The 26,544-nt window shown below is 41.7% G+C and overlaps 2 protein-coding genes across 3 annotated transcripts; both read right to left on the reverse strand.

The window, feature by feature from the left end:
- Positions 1–555: 555 nt before the first annotated feature.
- Positions 556–6,776, reverse strand: LOC147883115 (pentatricopeptide repeat-containing protein At2g33680-like). Its single transcript, XM_087399711.1, has 2 exons — positions 6,008–6,776; positions 556–5,198 (listed from the first exon to the last, which is right to left on the reverse strand). Exons 1-2 carry the CDS (start codon positions 6,169–6,171, stop codon positions 2,135–2,137), a joined length of 3,228 nt encoding a protein of 1,075 aa, XP_087255837.1. The 5' UTR covers positions 6,172–6,776; the 3' UTR covers positions 556–2,134.
- A 17,831-nt stretch (positions 6,777–24,607) lies between these two features.
- Positions 24,608–26,266, reverse strand: LOC147883116 (calmodulin-like). 2 transcript variants are annotated; one of them, XM_087400127.1, is made up of 4 exons: positions 26,058–26,266; positions 25,508–25,688; positions 24,929–25,009; positions 24,608–24,804 (listed from the first exon to the last, which is right to left on the reverse strand). In XM_087400127.1, the coding sequence occupies exons 2-4, from the start codon at positions 25,631–25,633 to the stop codon at positions 24,670–24,672; spliced, it is 342 nt and encodes a 113-aa protein (XP_087256253.1). In that variant the 5' UTR covers positions 25,634–25,688; positions 26,058–26,266; the 3' UTR covers positions 24,608–24,669. The 2 variants fall into 2 exon arrangements, with proteins under 2 accessions (XP_087256253.1, XP_087256252.1); XM_087400126.1 differs by having other exon boundaries at positions 25,508–25,665; positions 26,058–26,207.
- Between the last annotated feature and the right edge of the window lie 278 nt (positions 26,267–26,544).

A 26,544-nucleotide genomic window follows, 5' to 3' on the forward strand; every position in this document is an offset into this window, starting at 1 on the left:
GTTTCCCTCTCCCTCATGGCACACATTTCCATGCCATTTCAGCTCCTCCTGCCTCTTTGGTGCAATAGCTCTCCTCGCTTCCCCATCTTGGTAAAGCCAGCTTTACTCTTAGGCCCTCTTAGTGATGCAACGGTCCTCTCTCCTCTGCCAGGCTTCTCTCTCTACAGCAGCCACTTTCTCCCTCTACAATTCCAGGCTTCTCTCTCTACAGATATCTCCGCCTCTCTTCACCTTTGGCAGCAGCAACACTCTCTCTCCATACCATTACTCCACGTTAAGGCTCTCTCTCTCTTCCCTGCATCACTTTTTCAGAGTCTCTCTGCAGCCCCAAGATCTCACCCATCCAAGCAAGAGGAGCTGCAGTTATACCAAGGACTCCATAACCAAGGGAGCAAAAGTGGAAGGGAGTCTGCATCTGAGAATTGCTTCTTTGCAGTACATTTACACAAGTACATTTACACATTGTGATTTTCCTAGAGATCTAGTGCATGCGCCTAATGTGAGATGAAGTTGTGATTATGCAAGCATCTTCCTTGCGGATTGAGGTGTCCATGGAGTTATGTTCCTACTAGTATCAGCTTTTGAGTCATTCTTGGTGTATAGCTCCACTTGTCCTGCAACTGTAACTAAGTCCTTTGACTACGTCCTTGTCAAGAGTTTGAGTCCAAGTTTGTAAGGCGCATTGCACCTGTGTCTTGTACCTCCATTTGAGCAATAAAAAGAACCTGGATAAGGGTAGGGGCATCTTAACCCCTCAACCTAAGTACAAATTCAAAGAAATGCCAAATTGTGTATATCTCTTGTTATTACTCTCTATTGAGCAATTTATCAAGTTACTGCAAACTCTCAATTATGCAATCTCCATTCCAACATGCACCTATGAGCATCTTGAAAAAGTCTGTAAAATAAATCCGTCAATTCCATTTGTCCAAGTTGTTAAAGAGAACAGAGTGGTTTCATTTTCACCATGAAGAGTTTCTCTATGATGAGATTGTCTTCTCCCTCCAACTTGTCAGCTTTCTTGCACTTTCGAGCCGCCTTCTTTTTCCGGTAGGCTTTGACAAAATGCCCCAACTTCTCACAATAGAAACACTCCTTTTTCTTCTTGGGGTCATTTGACTTGTCTTCCTTGGAGTCTCCATCACCTATGGCTTACCCTTGAAGTGTTTGCCATTTGCTTCCTCTTCACGAGAAAGGCTTTGTCGCTGGATCCATCGAACTTCTTTCCTCTTCATGAGAAGGCTTTGTCACTGGATCCATCGAGCTAGTTCACCCAGGATTCTTCCTACAGGAGAACGAGCACTAGTTCTTCAAAAAAGACTGGCACCGGCCGTTGCCCTGCAATCATGGTCATTAACTCTTGTAGCTTCCGTGAAGCATGCCAAGCAAGAGCCTAGAAATTCGGGCAGAATCCATCTGTTGTCCAACTGCGGGGACTTGATCTCTTACCACCTTCATCTAGTTGATATGCTCATGAACAGAGTCCCCCTCATCCATATGCATATTGTAGAGCTCTGTCTCGATTTCAAGGCTCGTCACAGTGTTGTTGATCTCGTACATGTCTTTGAAGATGGTCCATGCTTGAAAAGCAATGTCTGCAAGCTGAATATGCATGAGGACGTGCCAATAATCCTCTGCATCATGAAGTACCCAATTCTTCACTACAACGACATCTGCCGGTGTCACTACAGCCCCCCTGCATGATTCCACTCCCGTTATGATTTCCCCAACTCGTCCATTACCACAAGGTGGCTTCGGATTTTCATCTTCCAGAGGGGATAATTCGTCCGTCAAGCTTTCCCAAGTCCCCAAAGGCTGGAATGGATCTGCTTGCCATCACAAGGATCTGAAAGGCTTAGGAGGGGGGGGAGAGCGTCTTTTCTGTGCTGAAAACAAAATAATTCTTCTTCCTGAAACATGGTCGCCTCTTTTTCGGGAGGGGCACCTTCCTTCAGGCTGAGGGGTATCAAAAAAGTTGTTGACAAGTGATACCATGCCATGATTTCTGGAGTTATGGCGTGCCTCTGTGCACAGTGGAATATGTAGAAAGCAACTCTCTCCAATACTCACAGCATACACACTTTAAAAATTATCGCTTTGAGGGTGGTTCTTGTCTCTCAAGGTGAAGCATGACCTAAATATTAATCTCAACATAGGATTTTGTTGGCTTCTCCCATGCAACTGCATGTCTTCTCACAGTTTCTACTTTTTCTGCATCCTCCGGCATGCTAGCCTGCGCATAGATGCTAGACATAAGCACATACCCAGTTGCGTTCCCCGGATCCATTGTTACTACATAATCAAAGCATCGCCTTCCTTGATCCATGCTGACAAGTTTTCTGCAGGAATTAAGCAAAGCCGTCCAACCAACTATATTAAGTCCATAAGGAAGAGTCTCCAGTAGGTCTTCTGCTTCATTCAGGTGTCCTACACGGCCAAGAAGGTCGACTACAGAGTTAAAATGTTCTAGTGTTGGCGAAATACCATGATCCTCCATCATTGACTTCAGATGTAGAAAGCCTTCATCTACTAGACCCCCATGACTGCATGCTGAAAGAAGACAAACAAATGCCACATTATCTGGCTTCAAGCCTGCTTGTTGCATTCCTTGGAAATATTGAAAAGCTGATAAATAATCACTATGCTGAGCATGTCCTGCTATCAATGAGCTCCATGTGATTATGTCTCGCTTTGGCAATTTTTCAAAGACAATACTTGCATCCTTGAGGCTCCCACATTTGGTATACATGTCAATGAGTGTGCTGCTTATATAAACATCCAACTCCAGCCCACAATTGACAATGCAACTGTGAATCTGCCTGCCTTGCTGTAAGGCCATTAGACTTGAACTTGCTTTCAAAATGAAAATAAATGTAGACTGGTCTGGTACCATGCCCTCCTGCTGCATCTGCTTGAAGAGACACAAAGCCTCCTGACCATATCCATGCTGGGCATACCCTGCAATCAATGAGTTCCACGTGACTGTGTCTTTCTCTAACAATGTGTCAAACACCATGCGTGCATCATGGAGGCTCCCACCTTTGGCATACATGTCAATGAGAGTGTTGCCAATAATTATGTCTGATTCCAAACCATTTTCAATAATGCAGCCATGAATCAGCTTGCCCTGCTGGACAGCTGCTATGCTAGAACATGCTTTCAGGATACAAATATAAGTGACTTGATTTGCCTCCATGCTCTCCTGTTGCATCTGCTGGAAAAGATATAGAGCCTCCTCTCCAAAACCAAGCTCTACATATCCTGCAATCAATGCACTCCATGTGACCACATCTCGATTTGGCAATCTATTGAACACCAAGCATGCCCCTTGGAGGCTCTCACATTTAGCATACATATCAATGAGAGAGTTGCCAACCAAAGTTCCCATTTCAAGCCCATTTTCAATGATGCCAACCTGAATCAGTTTGCCCTGCTCTAAGGCAGAACATGCCTTCAAAATACCAACAAATGTGACCTGATTAGGTTCTATGCCATCCTTTTGCATCCACTCAAGAAGTTGAAAAGCCTTCAGACAGTGACCATACTGTGCATAACCTAAAATCAATGCACTGCATGTGACAACATCTTGCTTTGGTAATCTGTTAAAAGCCAATTGTGCTTCTTGAAGGTTCCCACATTTGACATACATATCAATGAGTGAACTGCCAATAGACAACTCGAATGCGAAACCACTTTCAATGATGCAGGCATGGATCTGCTTTCCTTGCTCCAAAGCCAATCTGCTTGCACATGATTTTAAAATATAGACAAAAGAGAGCTGGTCCAGTTTAACATGCTGCTGTCGCATCCGCTGGCAGAGATGGAGAACATCCAGATCATGCCCATGCTGGGCATAGCCAGCAATCAGCACATTCCAGGAGACCACATCTCGAATTGGCATATTATCAAACACGGTGCTTGCATCTTGGAGGCTCCCACATTTGGCATACATATCTATCAGGGCACTACTTATAAATACATCTGATTCCCATCCTCTTTCAATAATGCATGTGTGAATATGTGTCCCTTGCACTGCAGCTCCTATTCTGGCACATGCTTTCAAAAGGCATGAAAACGTAAACTGATCTGGCTCTGTGCCCTCATCTTGCATTTGCCTGAAAAGATTAAGAGCCTGTTGAGCATGCCCATGTTGAGTACACCCTGCAATCAATGAACTCCAAGTGATTACATTTCTCTTTGGCAACCTTTCGAACACTAAGAGTGCTTTTTCAGGGCTCCCACATTTTGCATATGTATCAACAAGAGTGTTTCCAATGACAATATCCAAGTCCAATCCACTTTCAATGATGTACATGTGGACCCTCTTTCCCTCCTCTAGGGCTGTTATGCGGGAGCAAGCTTTCAGTATGCAGATGAGTATGACCCCATTCGGCTCTAAGCCTTCCTGTTGCATCGTTCGGAAAAGTTTGAGAACCTCCTTACCACACCCATGCTGGGTGAACCCTGCAATCAATGCACTCCACATAATCACATTTTCACTTGGCAATCTGTCAAATATCATAAGGGCATCTTCAAGGCTTCCACATTTGCTATACATGTCAATGAGGGTGCTCCCAATAAATGCATCTAACTCAAGCCCACTAGCAATGACATGGGCATGAATCTGCTTGCCCTGTGCAACGTCTGCTGAAGTGGCACATGCTTTAAGAACAGCAACATAGACATGCCCATCTGGTTCCATGCTTGACTTGAGCATTTCATAATACAGCTTGACAGCCCGATCAGTCTGCCTAAGCTTAGCATGCGCTAAAATGATTGCACTCCATGCAAACAAATCTGGTTGGAGCAGTCTGCTGAAAACTTGGTTTGCTTCCCACAAATTCTCAAACAAAGCATACATCCGAATCAGCTGGGTTCCCAAAAAAGCATCCGTCTCATAACCATTCTTCACAATAAGACGATGCACTTCAGACCCTGCAGCTAGGTCTTTCTGGCTGATGCACCTCTGTAAAAGACGAAAGAGCATGTAGGAGGAAACATAAACAGTTTCCCAGTCAACATGGTCCACAGTGTGAACTTCCATGCCTCCATGATAAGAATGAGTGCACTGAACATCAATCTGCAAGGCCTCCACTGTGGTACTGTGCTTGGCTCCATGATTGATGTCAGTGCAAGAACCATGAATCCACAAGGCATCTGCTGTGGTACTTTGCGGATGATAACAATGCCTTGATTTTCTGTGATAGACCAAAAATGCAGAACTCAGAACTCACAGACACTAGACAGTAACTACAGAAACCCAAGTACTCAATGCTACCATACATTCATACTTTGACCAAAATCTTTATCACTCCAAACAGCACCACTCTCCACACACCAAGACCGCAAATCAGGTGAGACATCTCGCCGTGCATGTCCGTAGCAATACACAACTTGACAGTGGCATGATAACCAGATGTTGAGTACTTTGTTTTAGCGCTCAAAGCAGGGCATTCGTCCCGAAACACACCAGTAAACGAAATGCAGCTCAATAGCTGGCCATGAGAGAGGACGCTCCTGTGAGAGTGGAGTGCATTGCAGAAGCCTGCATGAGAGAGAGAGAGAGAGAGAGAGAGAGAGAGAGAGACTGCACAGATAAAGGCAATGGCAACTGTATGTATAGCAGGGGAATACAACCATTGACCAAAGAGGAGGAGTGAAATTCTTATCGCTCATTCAAATGTTATTGTCATTGTGTTATTCTCTTGGTTAAGACAATTAGACAATCATAAAAAAGTGGATGCTTTTGGAAATCTGATTGTGTTGATTCTGAAACATCTCGAAGCATCAAAGAAAGCATCGATTTTGGAATTAGGTAGAAACACAGAAATTAACATAATTGGGAAAATTTGCAATCTTGTGGAGCTGCTTTTCTAAAAGCAAATGATCGTGGCAACAACTTGTAATTTCACTTATTTTAGTTGTAACTTGTTTCGAAAAATCAATCAAGAAGTATTATTGAACCTTATGGATTCAGCAATGGGCTATTAGAAATATGCTATTTTACCTTTCTGTGGCATCTCTTGATAGTGTAGAAGATCTTCCTGTTTGACATGCTGGAAAGTGGATACCTCGTTTTCCCTGGAGCGGTGCCCACGAACCACCAGCGTAGACGTGGGTATTGGCCACCCGAGTACTGCGCCATCTTGGAGAAACTAGATGAGGGAGCATTGTGTAGTCCCAAGGATATTGCCATCCAATTCAAAAAACTCCACCAATTGACAACAATGACAAACAAGCAGATACAAGCAAAAGTTTATAGAATTCGTGGTGGAAAACAGAGGGCAACTGGGCCGATTACTCCACGGAAGTGTAACCCCATGGGGGATGTGTCGCACCCTCAAGGAAGCTTGAAGTATTTCAAGATTATCACTGACACCCCTTTTAATTCTTGCACTAGTTGTGAGAATCTGTACTTCAAAAAACAACTGCAAGCGCCAAATCCATTGCGATTGCCATGCTCAGAGCCGTGTCCTTTACGATCGGTGAAGAATTGCGCCAAGAAGAATTGAAGCTTTGCTCCAAATGTGCGAAGTCCCTCAACGCAAGCAAATTGCCACACCAGATCGCAAACCAGACGATCCATCTCAACTGCCTGACCAAGTATGTGTCGAAGCTGAACGTAGTCGAGTCGCGGTTGGTGTCCATTAGGATACCTTTTGCACAAATCAGAGAATTGAACTATGAGGGATAATGCGGCCTACGAGGGACGGTGGTTAATGTAATGGCAACGTCGAGAAAGCCCAATGAGTATTGCCTCAATTCTTAAGCAACAATGCTTTGCTGTTAGTAGGCATTAAGCTTAAGCTAGACTATATCCATTGCTACATGAGCAGAATGGTTCGTCCAATGCTAACAATGAAAGCTCTCCATGAGCTTATCCCAACTTCGTTGTACGTGCAAAGCAATGTAATCCTTAGGGATGAGTGGCTTGCACACATTAATTCGTTGCATGACTTGCTAGGAGAGGAAGTGATCCCTGAGATGTCCGCGATGACCCGATAGCCGATGATGCGCTAAACACAGGCACATTGTTACATGGGATATACACGTCGCAACAAGTTGTTGACTTAGCACATATTGCACCATCAAAGGATAACCATCCCCTGGGTCTTCGTGAGGAGAGGTGCTTCCGACGTTATTCATTGGCGAGCAATGGAGGTACTACGAGCTATGCGAGCGCAGTTACCAAACAATTGCAAAGTGGGAACTGCCACATGGAGATAGAAGATTCGCGCATAGCATAGAAAATATTTTCTAAGATATTGGTACTTAAAGCATTGTCATCAACTTGGGTGCGGTTACACAAGGCAAAGCTGCAAGGGAAGCACCTCTACACAAAGGATGTTTGCCAAAGCACAAACATTGAAAAAAATTTGAACTCAAGAATAGGCTACATGACTTCAAGGTGCTTCATACATCGTCGAGCTACAAGCACAAACTTAAGAAGAATATATTCTCCATGATACAGCAACTAGGCCCCCCAACGTTCTTTGTAACCTTTTCTTGTGGTGAGAGACCCTGGCCAAGCCTCCTACAATGCGTGCAAAAACTAAATCCACAAATACAACTCTCATCAAACAAGGATGAAGCCTTGCATGTATGCCACCTGTTTCGATCGGAACCAATCACGTCTGCACAATACTACGTCCACCGTTTCCAAGCAATCAAAATTGAATTGAAGAGGAACAGGCGAATTTTAGGGTATTCTTGAGTTGATGGAAGTCTTGCCATTTTTGCAAGAACATATTTATTGCATCCTTGTTGCGTTCTTTCTCCTCCCCATTAAAAATTAGAGATTTCAAGTCTTGTGAAGAGAGGAGGAGTTCGGGTGGACGAGATCTAGTATAAGAAGAAGCATGTGTTGCTTGCTGACATAACTTCCTTCATTAATACATATATTTGTGCAGATGGTTGCCTGTAAAGAATAAGGGAGAGAGATAGGAGACTCAAGTTCAGCTTTCTTCACAACACACAAAAGAGAGAGGACACAAGGTTGGAGGGTGAAGCCTTTTTCACTTTTGCACACAGCAACAATACAATAGAAGAGGGAAATACCCTATATGTCAAACCCTAGAATACGTGGTTCATATGTGAACCCAAACCAAAAGCATACGTGGTAGTCTAACTACACCACGAGTACAACTAACATAGGCGGTGACATAAATGATAGTCATCCAGGAGATATATCGGGGGTAGAGCTTGATATCTCAACACTCCCCCTCAAGCTCAAATCCATCTCACGTACACCAAGCAAGCTCCTAAATCTGCGAAGCTTCTCGGTACCCAATGCCTTCGTAAAAATATCAGCCACCTGCTCCTCAGTGCTGACATAGACAAGATCAATCTCACCAGCTAGAACCTTCTCTCTCACAAAGTGATAATGCACCTCAATGTGCTTCGTTCTAGCATGATAAACTGGGTTATTAGCAAGCATGATGCTGCTAATGTTGTCATAATGAATGACAACTGCTCCATGAATTGACTGTCCCATATCTGCAAGTAGCTTCCGTAACCAAGCTACCTCACATGCAGCCATTGCTGCACCCCTGTACTCAGCCTCTGTGCTCGACAAGGCAACTGTTGGCTGCTTCTTGCTGCTCCAACTGATGGCACCACTCCCAAGGGAAAACATAAAACCACTAGTAGATCTCCTGTCTGAGACACTACTAGCCCAGTCAGCATCTGTGTATCCATGTACCTGTAATGCACACCCAGCTTCATAAAACAGTCCATAATGCAATGTGGACTTCACATACCGCAGTATGCGCCTAGCCGCATCCAAATGTGGCTTCCTCGGTGCCTGCATAAACTGACTCACCAGCCCCACAGCATAGCTCAGTAGTCATGTAAATCAAGCTACCTACTATGCAGGCGCCTGTACATAGTAATATCTTCAAGAAGCTCATCTGTCTCTGCATTGAGCTTCACATTCTGCTCCAATGGAACAGAGATAGGCTTACAGCCTGTCATCCCATATTTGGACAGCATGTCCAAACCGTATTGCCTTTGCAACAGCCATATCCCACTCGGGGATCTAATAACCTCAATGCCCAAGAAGTAACGCAGCTCTCCCAAATCCTTCATCTCAAATTTCTGCTTCAACAGCAGCTTCACTTCATTAATGTCTGCATCACTATCACCTGTAATAATCAAGTCATCAACATAGATGACTATAAGCACAATCCCTCTGTTTGTCCTTTTCACATAAAGTGAAAAATCTGAATTGGAAATCTGAAATCCAATAGTGACAAGATATTGCCCTATCTTGTCTGACCATGCCCTCGGCGCCTGTTTTAAGCCATACAAGGCTTTGCGCAACCTGCATACAAAATCGGGGTGTGAATTATCCTCATAACCTTCTGGCTGCATCATATAAACCTCTTCCTGCAAATCACCATGCAAGAAGGCATTTTTCACATCCATCTGATGCAAAGACCATCCCTTTGCAGCAGCCATAGCAATTACTGCTCTCACGGTTGCCATCCTTGCAACTGGGCTGAAAGTTTCCTCATAGTCAATGCCATATGTCTGCGCAAAACCTTTGGCAACCAATCTTGCCTTGTACCTGCTAATAGACCCATCAGCATTGTGCTTTACTTTGTAAACCCACTTGCAGCCAATAGCCTTCTTATCATGAGGCAAAGGCATCAAATCCCAAGTGTGGTTTGCATCCAAGGCAGCCATCTCTTCATCCATAGCTGCTTCCCAATTTTTATGCCATGCTGCATCCTCAAAACATGTGGGCTCTGGCTCCTCTAGAACCTTGACCATATAAGCATAGTGATGTGCTGTATACCCATCATATCTCAGCCTGTCAACTGGATACTTAATACGAGTGGACCTCCGTACAACTGGATCAGTTGCAGGAGTCTTTAAATCATGCCTGCTTTTCCTTGCACCAGGTGTAACAACAGAAGGAATCCCAAGTTCCTCATCAAGGCTCATTTCAGAGCCGCTTGACTCTCCATCAACATGAGAGCTACCAGCAGACACATCAAACACTGGAGCATGGTCTACTTTTTCTTTTCCCTTATGTGATACCTGCACAACACTATCAGGGCTGCCATGTGACGATTCACTAGATCTCAATCTCCCTGCCCATGCATTAGATCCACTAGTAGAGGTCTCTCTGGGTCCACTCAAGACTTGAGATTGCTGCTCTGCATTTATTGCAGCATTCCCATTTCCTGCATCTGCATCTCCTACCATAACAGTTGGTGCATACCAGCTGCTCATTTCATCAAAAACAACATCTCTGCTCACTTGCATTTTGTGGGTGGAAGGGTTATAACAGCGATACCCTTTCTGGTGCAGAGCATATCCAATAAAGATGCATTTTTCTGCCTTTGGATCCAGCTTTGTTCTCTTCTCATCAGGAACATGAACATAAGCTATGCAACCAAATACCTTCAAGTGAGAAATATCTGGTTTTTGGCCTGTATACATTTCTTCAGGCGTCATGCCATGGACAGCTGTAGTGGGGGTTCTGTTCATAATATAAACAGCAGTTGCTACTGCTTCAGCCCAAAAATAATCAGGCATGTTTTTCTCATTTAGGATCGCCCGTCCTACTTCTGCAATATGCCTGTTCTTCCTTTCTGCAACCCCATTCTGCTGAGGGGTAGACCTGCATGAGTACTTCCTTTGAATTCCCTGTTCTTTCAGATATTCACAAAATTCTTCTGAAAAGTACTCTCCCCCTCCATCAGATCTTAGCACTTTAATATGCACACCTTTCTCTTTTTCAACCATGGCCTTAAAGGCCTTGAAATGGCTGAACACTTCACTTTTGTGCTTCATAAAATAAATCCACACCTTCCTAGTGTAGTCATCAATAAACGTCACATAATAATGGCATCCACCAATAGAAGCAGTTTTGGTTGTCCAAACATCTGAATGGATCACTTCCAAAGGTCTTCTGCTCACCTTAGCATTTTTGGGAAATGCATGTCTGGCCTGCTTACCCATTTGGCATGCTTCACATACCTTTTGCATTCCCTCAACTCTGAATTTAGGCAAACCTGCAACAATGTTTTTCGTTTGCATAGATTTCAGCCTTTGTATATTCACGTGCCCAATGCGCTTGTGCCATATCTCAATATCTGCAATGACACCTCTCCCATGCGCAAACATAGCAGCTTTCACCTCAGGCATATCAACATCCAAGGTGAACATTCTGCCATTTTTGTTGCCTTTCGCAACCAAGCGGCACTTATTTTTCAAGTCCTCAACAAAGCATCCATCAGGGTTAAATCTAACCTGCAGACCTTGCTCAACCATCTGGCCAACTGAAACCAGGTTCTTAGTGATTTTTGGAACATGAAGTACATCTGCCAAGTACTTCGTTTTGCCATCCTGCATAGCCAATGGCACTTTACCAACCTGCGTAATTGGGTGCGCAGTATCATCACCTGTTTCAACATAACCTGGCTTATCCAAATTTCTAACATCATGAAACCACTCACCATGACTGGTCATGTGGTTAGAGGCACCTGAATCAACATACCAAACATCATTGCAAGCTACATCATCTCCTGACATGGAGTTAACCATATGCTGCATCACAAAAAGGTGCTCATTTCTATCGTCACCATGCCCACTTGATGATGCATAGTTGCTTTGCTGCAACTTCCCACTTTTGATGTCATTCTGCTTTTTATAGCATGTATTCTCCTTGTGTCCAGGCTTTCCACAATAATAGCATTCTGTGCTGCTATTTACTTGTTGGTTCCTTTGCCATGAACCACGGCCTCTTTGGCTCCCCCTGCCTCTAGAACTACCACGTCCTCCTCCATAGGACTGGTTTTCCTGTTGTTGCTGTTGGTTCTGATTTCTTGCACGGCCACCAAAACGGCCTCTTCCTCTACCCCTGCCTCTACCTGTATTCGAGTAGAAAGCAGTCTCTTGAGAAGTTGAGGTGGCTGAACCACCATTCCTTTGCTCTTCACTCAGCAAGAGAGCAATAAGTTCCTGAAAATCAAGAAATGTTTCACGGACTCCAATGGATGTCCGAAACTGTGCATAATCTTTCCCAAGACCATTCAAGGTCACGGACACTAAGTCCTCATCATCAACAGGTGCTCCAATGGAGGCAAGAGAATCTGCAAGGCCTTTCACCTTTAGGGAATACTCATTTATATTCAGATTTTTCCTTTGCACATTGTGCAACTCCTGCTTTAGCTGCATCTTTCGTGCTTTGGTATTTGTGCTATACAGCTTCACCAATGTATCCCATGCCTCCTTAGGCATCTCTACATCCTGTATATGCACAATCATAGAATCTGAAATGCTAACAGACAGCCAATACAGGCATTTTCTGGCTTTTTCATGCCATTCTTTAAAGGCCTTCAATTCAGCAGGAGTGGGAGCAGCACCCAAAACTGGTTCTGCAGTTTCACCACTGATGTACTCCCAAACTCCCTTTCCCATAAGGAAGTTTGTCATCCTAAACTTCCATGCTTGGAAGTTGTTCTTGTCAAGCTTCTCACTGACAATGGTAGACAGATTCTCAGACATTTTACAAATCACGAATTGCAACAGCAACCTGTAAACACAGCAAATGCCTCACAAGGGCAAATAGCAAAACTTCTGCAAAAAACCTCACAGGGGCAGATCTGCAACACTGACGAAAGTGGTATTTCACCACACAGTCACTTCCTAGCTTCGCCCTTTCCCGCAGCATATACTGCGCTCTCGCCACACCGGGAAGGGCCTCTCAATCTGAAACAGTGCACTCCTGCACTTCTGGCTGTGCTACCTGCAGAGATTTGCTCCCAAACTCGAAATAGGAAAGCAACACTGGTCCTCTTACCAGGACACCACAAACTTGGCTTGCTTTCTTGAGCTCCTTACCACGAACAAGGCTCTGATACCATGTAAAGAATAAGGGAGAGAGATAGGAGACTCAAGTTCAGCTTTCTTCACAACACACAAAAGAGAGAGGACACAAGGTTGGAGGGTGAAGCCTTTCTTCACTTTTGCACACAGCAACAATACAATAGAAGAGGGAAATACCCTATATGTCAAACCCTAGAATACGTGGTTCATATGTGAACCCAAACCAAAAGCATACGTGGTAGTCTAACTACACCACGAGTACAACTAACATAGGCGGTGACATAAATGATAGTCATCCAGGAGATATATCGGGGGTAGAGCTTGATATCTCAACATTGCCTACTTGAGGAGTCTTTGCACAACAGCGAGATGTACCACCATCGCAGGGGCTGCAAGTAGGCGAGAAAAGATGCAGGTACGGCTTCCCTAGGCTGTTGTCTTGATGCACTTGTGTACTACTCCCACTGGAAGCGGATGAGCACTTATGCAACATTGATCTGAAAGCACTAGCAAAGAAAATTGGCATGGCATTGAACGACTTGGAGCATAGTACTACCATTCTGTTCGACCGACTGTCTAGTGCTTTTGGCCGTAACTAAGGAAGAATACATGGAGGCATTGCGATATTCCGTTAAGAAACCACTGATTCTGCTAAGGAGAGAACCCAAGGACACTTCAACCCCACTCGCAATGTTTTGGGATGCAAACACTGACATATAATTCATTTTGAATCCCCATGGTGTAGCAGCATATTGCACATCTTACATGATGAAAACTGACACAACCACAACGAAAGCACTGAAAGAAGCATTCAACTACATGACCAAGAACAACCTCAACACGTTTGAGCATTTGCGAAAGATTGACAACACACTAATAAACACTCAAGAATTGAGCTCCCAGTAGGCTGCTTACATGGCACTGTCTCTACCTCTGACAATGTGCTCCCGACAATTTGCATTCATAAACACTAACTTCAAAGAGGACAGAACACTCCTACTAAAAAGAAAACACTAACTTTGCAAACTCTTGGTGACCACGATACAAAAATTTTATTTGAAGACATCATTCAAAAGTACTTGAAGCGACAACAAGCATTGCGAGACATCTGCCAAACAGAATATGCAAGCAAATACAAAACAATCAAAGGAAAGCAACTCAATGCAAAAAAAGAACAAATAATACGATTAGTTCACTTCAATCAACATAAAGACCGAAGCGACAACAAGCATTGTGCTACATTTGCCTGGCAGAATATGCAAGCAATACAAAACCATCAAAGGAAAACAAATCAAAGCCAAAAAAGAATAAATAATACGATTCGTTCACTTCAACCAACATAAAGACCCTTCACGATTCTACCATGAACAATGCCTTCTTTACATCCCCTTGCAACTATCAAAGGATTCCATCGTGGTAGCTGGCAAAACATGGGCAGAAGCATATCATGAACACATAGAAACTATCAAGGAGAACAGGGAAAATTTTAGCAAAAATTTACTTGAAACAAGTATAAGCAACACCTCATCTCGAGCATCCAGATTGACTACGTCCACCCACTACAACTACAACATCAGAGCGGACATAATCCAACCGATGCACAATCATGTTTTGCACAAAACATATAACCGAATGCCAAACAATGAGTACCATGACAGACTAAATGCAAAACAGCATATCGTACACAACAACATCATGCTCCAAAAGATATTGAATCCTACAGAAGCGATTTATCTCTTCCTCACAGGGGCGTTGGCACTGGCAAAACAATTACCCTCCATATGATAGTCCAAGGGCTCCTCCGTCACTATGCACGAGTGATTGAGGCCGACATTGAGCTACCAATGACACTATTGATTGCGTACATAGGTAGAGTAGCATTTCATGCAAGTGGGACAACAATCCATTCAGCATAGCATTTGTCACTTGTAACCCACTATGCTACAAACCTCGCTCGAGAAACCCTTGACAATCTTAGCGCAAGATACAAAGAAACCCTTGACAATCTCAGCACAAGATACAAAATCCTATGGGGCTGGTCGTATTCGACAAAGCATCCCTTATCGGCCAAACTATGCTAAACTTGATAGACACATGCCTTCAATCAATAAAGCACAACCATTCAGACCCTTTCAGTGGACTCGACGTCATATTCTACGGAGATCTATGCCAGGAAAGCCCATTTAGAGGTGCTTGGATTTTTTATAAACCCAAGACTTCAACCACCCTATTGCAACTCTCATTTAGGAAGAGAAGATCCATTGCTATGAGCTAGAAGAGATAATGCACCAAAAAGCCAACAATTCATTGAGACACTAAACAGAATCAGGACCAGCGGACAACATAGCGATAGAGACTTGTAGTACTTGAACAGTACGTCCCTCAACCAACCACTAGACATTGTAGATGTCCCTCATCTTTTCTACACAAATGCAAAGGAGAAGCACAACCAAGATGTCTTCGACTACTTGACGGGAACTGCCCACGTTCTCGTCGCAATCTATAAAAGGAGCAAAACATGTAGCAAACAAGTCAAATGGCCCACAAATCCCCAATCAACTGCTGGCTTGCCTGCAGCTTTATCGCTCAAAGAAGGTATGATAGTCGAGATCTGTAGCAAGAACATAGACATACCCGATGGGTTGGTCAATGGTACTAATGGCACATTCTAGCATGTCAGCACTAATGGGCAATAAACACTAGTATGGATAGAATTCCAGAGTGAGAACGTCGGTCTGAAAGCATGATATGAAAATCAGCACCTGTACTCTGATGCAATTTCGCCAAGGTGGACACCAATACAACAGATTGCAAAAGAACTCCAAGTTGGGAAGAATTATTTGAACACAATGATGAGAGGCAATTCTCGATAAAGGCCGCCAATGCAAGAACAATATATAGATCCTAAGGTTTAACAATGGCAAGTGGCGCTTTCAACCCACATAACATACGATCCCATGGTCTCGCATACATTGTCCTGCATTTTGTCCACCAAAAACTTACTTACTTAGCCAACTAGAAAGGAAGCATATCAAGGTAGACGCCAATGTCTTGAAGGAGATTGAGCACTTGTAAACACATGCAAGATGGCGCTACCTACAAAAAGACTTATATGCTTGTAGCGGCACCCACACAATCATCCAATCGCTCAACATAGTTTCACTGAATGTACACTTGGATGATATGCTGCACGACATCAATATCATGGCTGTTGACATCATATGCCTATAGGAGATTAGGCAGCATTCTCTAAACACTCCATGTTTGCCTGCATTCGACTAGATATCATGCTACGGTGGCCATGGCCTCTCGCTACTATATAAGAAGACACAAACCCTGATTTTGCACACTATCAATGCCCAAACAATGCCGAACTAATAAGAGCACCTTTTCACAACGAAATACACAACGAATTGCATGTAGTGGCAACATACAAGTCGCCAATAGCAAGCATCTATCACTTCATCCAAATCTTGGAGGAAGCTTTGGCAGTTATGAACATGAACAACCTGATAAATTTGCTCAAAGACAAGAACATCGACTGGCTCAAACCAACATACGCAACAAGGATTCTAGCAAGCACACTAGCAAAAGCATCGCTCTCTCAAGCAATCAACCAAGCAACAACAATTGATCAATTAGCTTTGGACCACATCTGGACCAATGTCAAAAATCAAGAGATGCTAACCGGAACAAACCATTGCTACTAGTCCGATCACTGCAGCACCTACATTCTATTGTCAAAAATAGCCACTAGCTAAGAAGGTCAGCAAGAAGCTGACATCATCCCGAAGCCAACTACAACCTCTCGCAACATAGCGGACAATGCACGCCGTTCCAAGCATGATGGATCAAATATTCTTTGGCACCCAATGAGCACCAACCTTCCAACGGCCTCCCGTCAATGTTGGTAGGAAGGAATGATGCCCTCCCCCACGTGGAGCTATGCGACACCCTTTGGCATGACTAGTGAAATTTTCACCTTGTTTATTTCTGAAATCGATCGAGCCATTAGCTTGATTCATTCCGAGTGGTGACATACCAAATAGGTGTGCAATGCATTCAAAAAATAGGTATTAGTAATACTTGTGGAAGGAGTGGTTAATTAGAGTAAAGATGGGATAGGTTAGTGGGGTATTCGTGCAGAAATAGTGGCATTGCAAAGGAGGCTAAGTTTTTGTTTTTCTATCGTGGAGATCTCGGTGTTGTTTGTGGTGTTATGCATGTGGTGTATTGTTTGATATTTGTGTGTGTTTTTGCAGGTGCACAAGAGCCAAAGGCAAACCACCAACTTCTGGTCACTAGATCTATAGATGGTTCAAACCATACTATACATTGTCTTTCTTTGGTAAGGGAGGGACCAAGAACACAACATCTCAAAAAAATCATTAGGGTTTGCATTTGGAGGTAAGGAGGTGGTTTCTAAATCTAACATGATGAAAAACCTTCAAGTGGGTAAATCTACCCCTAGTGCTATTACACAAGTTCTTAACCAATCCCACATTTGCACAACACAACAATTCTTCTAAAATTCAATCCCACCTTAAGCATTATTATACTAGCACGTTAGCATAACAATAGCATGTGAGGGGGTACAAGGGGCAATGTAAGAGTACCCAAGACTAAGCTTTTGTTGGGCCCTCTAGGCCCACATGTGCCATCTTCATTTTCTATTTGCCACTCTTGTAAAGGTTGGAAGTAGATCTTTATACCCTCCACAATATCAAATGGATGTGCATAAAAAAGCTATTGAGCTCCTAGAATTGCTTCAACATGAAACATTCTATATTGACCCAGAAATGTCTATAACTTTCTCTTGGTGGACTTTACAAGTGAGTTGTTCTTTCTCCTCACTAGTTGTTGTTGAGCTTTACCTTTCAAAGGATTTGTGGCATGCAATGTTTTAAAACATGCTTATTACATGGTTTAAAACGAGCTTATTACAATGGGTTATTCTTTCTCCTTATCGGTTGTTGTTGAGCTTCACCTTCCAAAGGCTTTGTGGTGTGTGATGCTTTAAGATGTGCTTATTACATGGTTCAAGTGTGGAGTGTCCTCTACTACAGGTTATTGCCCTATCTATTCTACTTGGACCACCACCACACTTCATGAAATAATTGAACCAAGAAAGATAGGAGCTCAAGGTTAATCGATATAATTCTAATATATTCAAATCAAAATGACTTTAGAATTATACAAATTTTGGGATGATTCATAAATCTTTTGCAAAGATGATACTCCTATCATTGAACATTCCTCCAAACCTTTTTTAAGTGGATCAAACATGACTTCCACAAAAGACTTGTTAGATCTAAAGAGTGGAAGGATTTTTTTTTTATATAGCAAAGAACACCTTTTTCAATGTGCTTTTTGGTCGGCTTTATTGGAGCAATTTGGGTCTTTCATTACTCTCTCTTGCTCATTCATTATTCTCTCTTGATTTGGGTCTTTCATACTTCCCTTTTAAAGCATTTGTCAGAATTCCCAAAAAAAAATTGATAAATTTTGTCCAATGAAAAGACTTCTATTAAGTAGGAAAAAAGTGCCAAGAGCGAGTACATCATGCATAGCATGAAAAACAAAATACCTTGAGTGGGTAAGAAACATGCTCATCATGAGCCAAGTAAAGCTCCAAGGTTGCGGCTAAAAATGCCAGCTGATTTTTTCCTTTTCTTTCCTATTTCAATGAACAGACTGCTATTAACTAGGAAAAGGACCCAAAACCAAAATCTCATGCCAAGAGTACAACATCATGCATAGCATGGAAAACAAAACACCCTGAGTGGGTCAAAAAATCTAATCATCAAGAAGAGTCAATAAAGCTCCAAGGTTGAGGCTAAAAATGCCACCTCAAACCTATGGTGAATTCCAAGGAGAAAGGGTCTCTGGCCCCTGAGGAAAATAGTCCTCATAGAAGAGACCATCTGAGAAGACCCTTGCATGCTCAACATATGGCCATAAGGGTGTGTACAATGTCTATCCAAATACAGGCCAATGTGTGAGGAGGATGGGCTTGCAAGCCATCAAGTGCCTTTGTGCATTTGAATCTACAGATTATGCCACACTGAGATGCTTTATTGTGATGTACCCTTATGTTTGTAGTTTGATTTTTACATGACTTGGATAATAGAATCCCATTCAAATCTAGAAGAATTCTTTTTTATGGAAATTTGGTGTACCTAAATCTATGGACAATGTGCTTTTACATATTATACCTCTCTTATATCACATGTAACAACATTCATTTAACATTTTAGAAAGTAATTGATTGCAAGTGGTGGGAAAATTGAGCATTATTTTAAAGAAGTCATAAAACCTACAACAAAAGAGGCATTGCAAATGGTGGCCAATTGCACAGCTATAGCTTAAAGGAGTTGCATTACGTTGTGGCCTATAGCAACAAGGTATATTTTAAGGTTGAAACAATCCATTGACAAGGAGAAGCTCAAGCTATTTGGGAAGCAAGTAGCTCGAGGAGGGAGGGGAGGGGGGGGGCCTTGATAACAAATCCTTGATAAGTGAGTCCTTTGATAACAAGATTGAGAGAGAGAAAATCATTTATACATGTTCAACATAGAGAGAGGAATTCAAGAATATCTATAAATATATCATAATGTATTGAATACCACTTTTTGGGGCTCAATATTCAGCTCACATTTTGTGTTCAAGTGCATCTTCCCCCACCAAAGTAGGACCCTTACAAATCAACGGCCTTTTTGTAATGGGACAACTTCATGTAATTCAAAATATTGTTTAAATTGGGCCAACTTTTGGTCTATAAGTAGTTTGGTCTATAAGCAACATAAATGTTAAAAGTAATTTTTGTTCCAATTATTTAATTGTTACAAGCCTTTAACTATCATACATTGCTATTTAGCATACATTAACATATTGTTAACTCGTACTACTAAAATGAAACTAACATTTATATTGCTAAAATGAACCTAACATACCTTTAATTAGCATACTATTAACATGCTACTCATTAGCATATAGTTAACATACTACTACCTAGCATACTATTAGCATTCTGCTAACTAATATATCAATCACTAGCATACTATCTACTAACTAGCATATTGTTAGCATTTTGCTAACTAGTATATTGTTAACATGCTAGTCACTAGCATATTGTTAACATACTAGTCATGAGCGTATTGTTAACATACCAGTCACTAACATATTGTCAACATACTACTAACTAGGTAACTAACAAACAAGGCAACAAAAGAAGTAGGTTAACATTAAGAAGTTATAGATCACATCCAAAGGGTGGAAATTATAGACACATAGCTTAAGGATTGCTACAGCATAGTTAAACACATAACTTAATGATTGCAAGTACATAAAACATGCTACATGGTTTCTTTTACGGTTTGTATTTTTGAAAAGTGTGTAGCTTAGTTGCATCACCCCTACTATTAAGGGCCAATGTACACACATAACTTTTGTATTTTATTGTTTCACAGCTCCGCAAGTGTTGTCATGAGTCTGAAGATTGCAAACTGTTCAGGTTCATATGTTGGGTTGCTAAAAAATATCCAAAGATTGGTCAACATGCTCCTCCTTTTGAACTCTTACGATGGAGATTTCAATATGTGGTCTTGTGGTTATGAGCAGAGTATTAATCATATGGTTTCTTAATTCCATTTGTTTTCTTGAAAAATACCAACTTGATGATTCTCTTCTCGTATACTTTCATAGCAAAATTACAATTGTTTGTGTAGAAGAAAAATAAAAAATATATATTCTTGGCAAAATTTTCCAAAAGGAAAAAAACCATCAAATGCTATTAAGGAGTAGCACATTATTTAAATGCTATATATGAAATGTGACTACTATGTAGCATATGCAGAAGTAATCCATAGCACAAGCACAAAGGGTATAACATATGTTTTATTGTGTATCACAAGCAAACGACATGAAAAGGTAACAATTGAACATACAATGTGCATCATTTGCCTGTGCAGTATCATCATGTCTTGCCTATGCATCATCAACCCACCCTACCCATACATCATCACCCTATGTAGCATCAAACTACCTTGAATGTGCATCATGAGACTATGCATTATCAAGCTTCCCTACAGGGGCCTCATTTTAGCAATGTGCTAATCTAATGTATACATCAAATGTTATTTTTAATATAAGCTATTTGATCCAATCAATACAACAAGCATTAATTTGTTATCTAAGCTATATACCAAACATTATTTTTTATATATAGCATATATATGATAGATAGCACACATCTTCATGAAATAAAACATCGTATAAGTAACATACCTTTGCATCATCAACCTTTCTCTACAATTTTGCAATGGCAATCTTTGTAACACTTGCAAAAGTCATTGTCAAATGATTAAAATGAAACTAACATTCTATTCACATATAGGCTCAAAAAAGTTAACATACAACTAACTCGCATATAGTTAACATAACACTCATTAGCATCATGTAGAGAGAGAGAGAGAGAGAGAGAGAGAGAGAGAGAGAGAGAGAGAGAGATGTTCTAGACCATATTTTTAGTGCATGTTAACATGCTTACAGCTAGGGGTGAGCTGGTTTTCTTTCAAATTTTTGGTCAAGCTCTTCAATGTCTTCTGCAAAGGATTTTCCACCTCATGGACTATGAGGATTTTCCACCTCATGGACCATGACAAACAAATACTAGCATACTTATTCATAAGGCAGGGAATCCCATGAAAGTAAACAACTACCAAGCTAACATGGTTGGCAAGTCACTTATTACACCTTTAATAGGCTAATAATGAATCTATGAAAACAAGGAAAAAAACTCCCATGTGTTGAAGTTTTTTCATGCCAATCCATGTGTTGCACGCACTCTGCTTTTGACTCTCATACAAAGCCATGACCACCTAGGTGACATTGTCTTGTGATGCTGAATCAAAAGTCCAATGTTTGGCTTCCTTTATGATGGCTCTATGGGCAAAGATAGGACTCCAATGGGGGTTGATCTTGTTTGAAATAATCAATCACATGCATGTTCCTTTAGTGCACTCATTGATATGTACATCAAGAGCTGATCCAAGGTGTGTACTCAAAATCTTCATTTTTTGTCTCATGCTTTTTTTGGCCCTCTCTCTCTCTCTCTCTCTCTCTCTCTCTCTCTCTCTTTATAGACTTCTTGCAAAGCAATATCATAGTGACACAATGATTGAGGTAAAATAATCATTGATATATAACAATTCAGATTTCATTATTTCAAGTGGACCAACAATAACTCAACATATACTCTTGCACAAATATCAAATTATTCATGGGATCGTTGTTCAACTCAACTTCCAAGTCACATTATCAAGTATATTTTAGCTTAAAAGGAATCATACATTTGAATTTTCATCATTAATTTTCGATAGATTGTTCATCTATGAACAATCTATATTTTAGCTTTAAATGACCCACGAAAGTAAGCAACTACCAAGCTAACATGGTTGGCAAGTCACTTATTGCACCTCTAATAGGCTAATAATGAATCTATGAAAACAAGGAAAAAAACTCCCATGTGTTGAAGTTTTTTCTTGCCAATCCATGTGTTGCACGCACTCTGCTTTTGACTCTCATACAAAGCCACAGCCACCTAGGTGACATTGTCTTGTGATGCTGAATCAAAAGTCCAATGTTTGGCTTCCTTTATGATGGCTCTATGGGCAAAGATAGGACTCCAATGGGGGCTGATCTTGTTTGAAATAATCAATCACATGCATGTTCCTTTAGTGCACTCATTGATATGTACATCAAGAGCTGATCCAAGGTGTGTACTCAAAATGTTCATTTTTTGTCTCATGCTTTTTTTGGCCCTCTCTCTCTCTCTCTCTCTCTCTCTCTCTCTCTCTCTCTTTTTAGACTTCTTGCAAAGCAATATCATAGTGACACAATGATTGAGGTTTATAATAATTGATATATAACAATTCAGATTTCATTATTTCAAGTGGACCAACAATAACTCAATATATACTCTTGCACAAATATCAAATTATTCATGGGATCGTTGTTCAACTCAACTTCCAAGTCACATTATCAGGTATATTTTAGCTTAAAAGGAATCATACATTTGAATTTTCATCATTAATTTTAGATAGAACATTTGAATTTTCATCATTAATTTTAGATAGATTGTTCATCTATGAACAATCTATATTTTAGCTTTAAATGACTCATACATTTGAAATGAATCATACATTATCAGCTATACTTTAACTTTTAATGAACCGCACATTTGAAATTTCCATCAGTTAATTTCTGAGAGAATAAACCCTCCATCACCCGTGCTTTGTAAGCATGTCTTCTTGTTTTCCCATTTCCATCATGACCCTCATCTTTTAGAGATTGTGTGCCACAAGTAGCTACTGCATTTGTTGGTGTCGTCTATGTGCGCACTGTGTGACTTTATGGAGACAATACAATGTACTCTCTATACTTAAAGCTTGCAAACTTCCTTCTCCCTCTTCCCCCCTCCCCTTCTTCATGCCTTTGTAGAGGCTTCAGTGGAAGTGATGAGGCGACTGAGGAGGTTGACTGCCCACCTACCCCACAGCCATCTGTCAATCAAACCGACCAGCCAGGTCTAGGGGTGACCAAACAGCCCTTCCTGCTGTTGCCACATAGGGCCCCTAGCTAGATCTAAGCAGACCTCTAGCCTGCCTATAACAGCCCTGGCATGCAGCAAGCATACCAGCCCCATTGCTGGTTCAAAACACTGCCGAAATGTCCATAACACTGCTCATACGGCAGTCCAATGGCAGCGCCCCATATGGGCCATGCTCATTTCCATGGGCTGCATGCAATGCACAGAGCATGTAGTGCCCATAAAAACCCTAAGAAGGATATCCCTGAGTCAAGCCCATTCCTCTGATATGGGGGCTCAGGTAGGGCATTGACCCTTATATTTTGACACTGGGCCAGCCAGTCAGACTGGAGCTTTGTTGCTAGCTATACTGGGACAGAAAGTCGCTATCACCCACCCACAGTTGGTGCCACCTAGACAATAGATTGACCTATCCTCTCAAGCTAGCTAAACCTAGATTCCTACTCTCTCATGCTGGGCTTATATTTCTTATGCCAATTGGCTGTCACATAATTGCAGTGGCTATCTTATATTGCAGTTCACTGTGGGCCACGGCTTATGATGCAGCATGATCTCAAATGCCATTGTGGATTTCCGTACAAGCCTTGGGATCTCGCGGCTGCGGCTATGGTTGAGCATGCAACATTCTGAGATTCAAAATGCAACATATGTGGCACAAAGCGAAACCTGGCTGCACATGGGTGATGGGTTGGGACTAAGAATTATCTACTCGCCTCCTTTTTTGAAGGGCAAGCCTTCTCTTTTAGCAACCCGCTTCATGAATCATTGCGCACTACAAAATGAACCTTTATGCTGAAAGATAAAGAATACCTATCTCCGGTTAATTTACTCGTATTCTAAATGAAGTGCATATTCTTGTTGACTTCCGAATTGTTTACATGTTTTTGGATAAATTGCAAATCTTGTTGATCCTACAAGAGATTGTAAGTCTCGAAGAGACTTTTATGTAAAGGACAGTAAGACAATAACAGCAAATGGCATCCTTTCCTCACTTTTCCATATTATTAAATACTCTCTGGATTCAAGGTCTATAATATATTATCAAAAAACACGTTTCTGCAAAACATCCTTTTTATGTAGTCTGGAACTAACATTCACAAACTTAAAGAACAGATCCCATCTACACAGCACCATTTCCAGCAAAGACAAATCCAAAAATGTTCAACTAGAAAGATCATATTGCTGCCAGTCCACAACGAGACTTGGATAAGAAAATTTTGTCACTTTGACAACAGCATTTTCACAAACTCGTTATAATTGACCTGACCGTCCCTATCTATGCCAGCTTCAATGATCATTTCATCCACTTCTTCATCTGTTAATTTCTCTCCAAGGTTTGTCATTACATGCCGCAGCTGCATTGAAATTTCAAAACATTTATCACTCAAGAACAAAGGGTCTAGGTATGAAGCAGTTAATCAAAGAAGAACTCTGTTCTCCCCATATGTCATTCCCAATGTGACAAGAATTTTGAGTTACCTCTGCAGTAGATATAAAGCCATTTTGGTTTTTGTCAAAAACCTTAAAAGCCTCTTTCAGCTCTTCCTCTGAGTCTGTATCCTGTTACACGTTATTCTCATATCAATCCCAATGCATCCACCTAATCAGTTGCTTCATCCTTCTACTAGGTACACAAATAGACAATATAACAGCCTTTTGAAATTTGCATTTGAATCTTGTGGTGTGCAAGCCATTAATAGAAGTAAGACAGATAAGTCGTTTCATTAAAAACGGAAGCTCCATTCATGTACAAAACAGACAGATTTGTTACTTCAAAAGGGTCTCCTTCCTCCCCCCCCCCCCCTTCCCTCTCTCTCTCTCTCTCTCTCTCTCTCTCTCTCTCTCTCTCTAGGTGTCCTCAACTTTGAGACCAGAGCTATTCCAAAAGTATTGTATAACATATACCTAGCTCCGAGGTCGCCCTTGCAAATTCTCTAGTTTGAAGCAAGGGGCCAGTCCCGATATTGCGAATGGATAGAGATATACATAGCTCTTTCCCAGAGTTTGAAACTCTAAATTATAAAGTTGCATTCGACCATTACATTAACTGAGAAATACCTTCATTTTTCGAGCCATAAGCGTCAAAAACACTGCAAAGTTGACTTTTCCTTTTCCATCTGCGTCCACTTCGTTGATCATATCTTGCAACTCGGCTTCTGTGGGATTTTGTCCCAGTGACCGCATAACCGTGCCAAGCTCGTGAGTTGTGATGGAGCCTGCATGACATCCGTGAAAAGGGCTGACCAAAGCATGCTACATTTCAGTTTCGCGAAACGACGTCAAGAAGTAGAAAATGCTCGAGAAACATTGTAACCAGCTTGAAGCGCTAAGTGGAGAAAAATAAATGGATCAACAAGACAAAAACAAGCATCGAGGAAGTCAGCTTTTCGATCAATGCTACAAGCTGTCCGGACTGATTGCATGGTCACATTAATTACAGCACATTACATCACCACACTAAATACAGCATGGTACATTGGCCAACAGAGGAAATGACTGCGGCCATGCGCGTATGGAAAAAAGAGTACAGCATGATCCAGAAGTGGGAAAAGAGGAATGAAGGAGGGAAAAACGACGCTAAAAACGGAGGAAGGAGAGGGGGGAACACCATCTCGAGCTTTGTCGAAAAGGTCGAAAGCCTCTTTGAACTCGTGGATCTGCTCCTGGGAGAGGCCTTCTGCCATGGCAAAACAGGCGAAGAAAGGATGAAGTGGCTATGGCAATGGCTAAAGGCAGAGTAGTAGAGAAGAGAGCAAGAGCAGGTTGGGAAAACCGCTTTGGTGGTTCTAGAAACCGCTTGCTTGACCGTTTTTGAAATCCCAGAGCGGTTTTCCCATCTCTTTGGTTTTAGCTCTAACGGAATTGTTACTATCTATTCTCATGGCTCCCATCACTTTGTGGATTTCTCTCACCTTAGCCTTCAACCTAGGATGTCACCTCACCTCCCCAAATGGCAACCAATAGCTTGCAACTCATTTGAACCAGCCAATCTCTTCAAACTTTAAGGGAATTGCCAAAACCTACACTTGTTCTTCCCACGAGCAAATCGAGATCCTCACGTCGACTGTTTCTAACGACTCTGGACCTAGGCGACC

The sequence above is a fragment of the Dipteris shenzhenensis genome, chromosome 28, assembly GCF_047967505.1.
Source record: "Dipteris shenzhenensis isolate YYH24624 ecotype China chromosome 28, Dip_SZ_1.0, whole genome shotgun sequence".
Lineage (NCBI taxonomy): Eukaryota > Viridiplantae > Streptophyta > Polypodiopsida > Gleicheniales > Dipteridaceae > Dipteris > Dipteris shenzhenensis.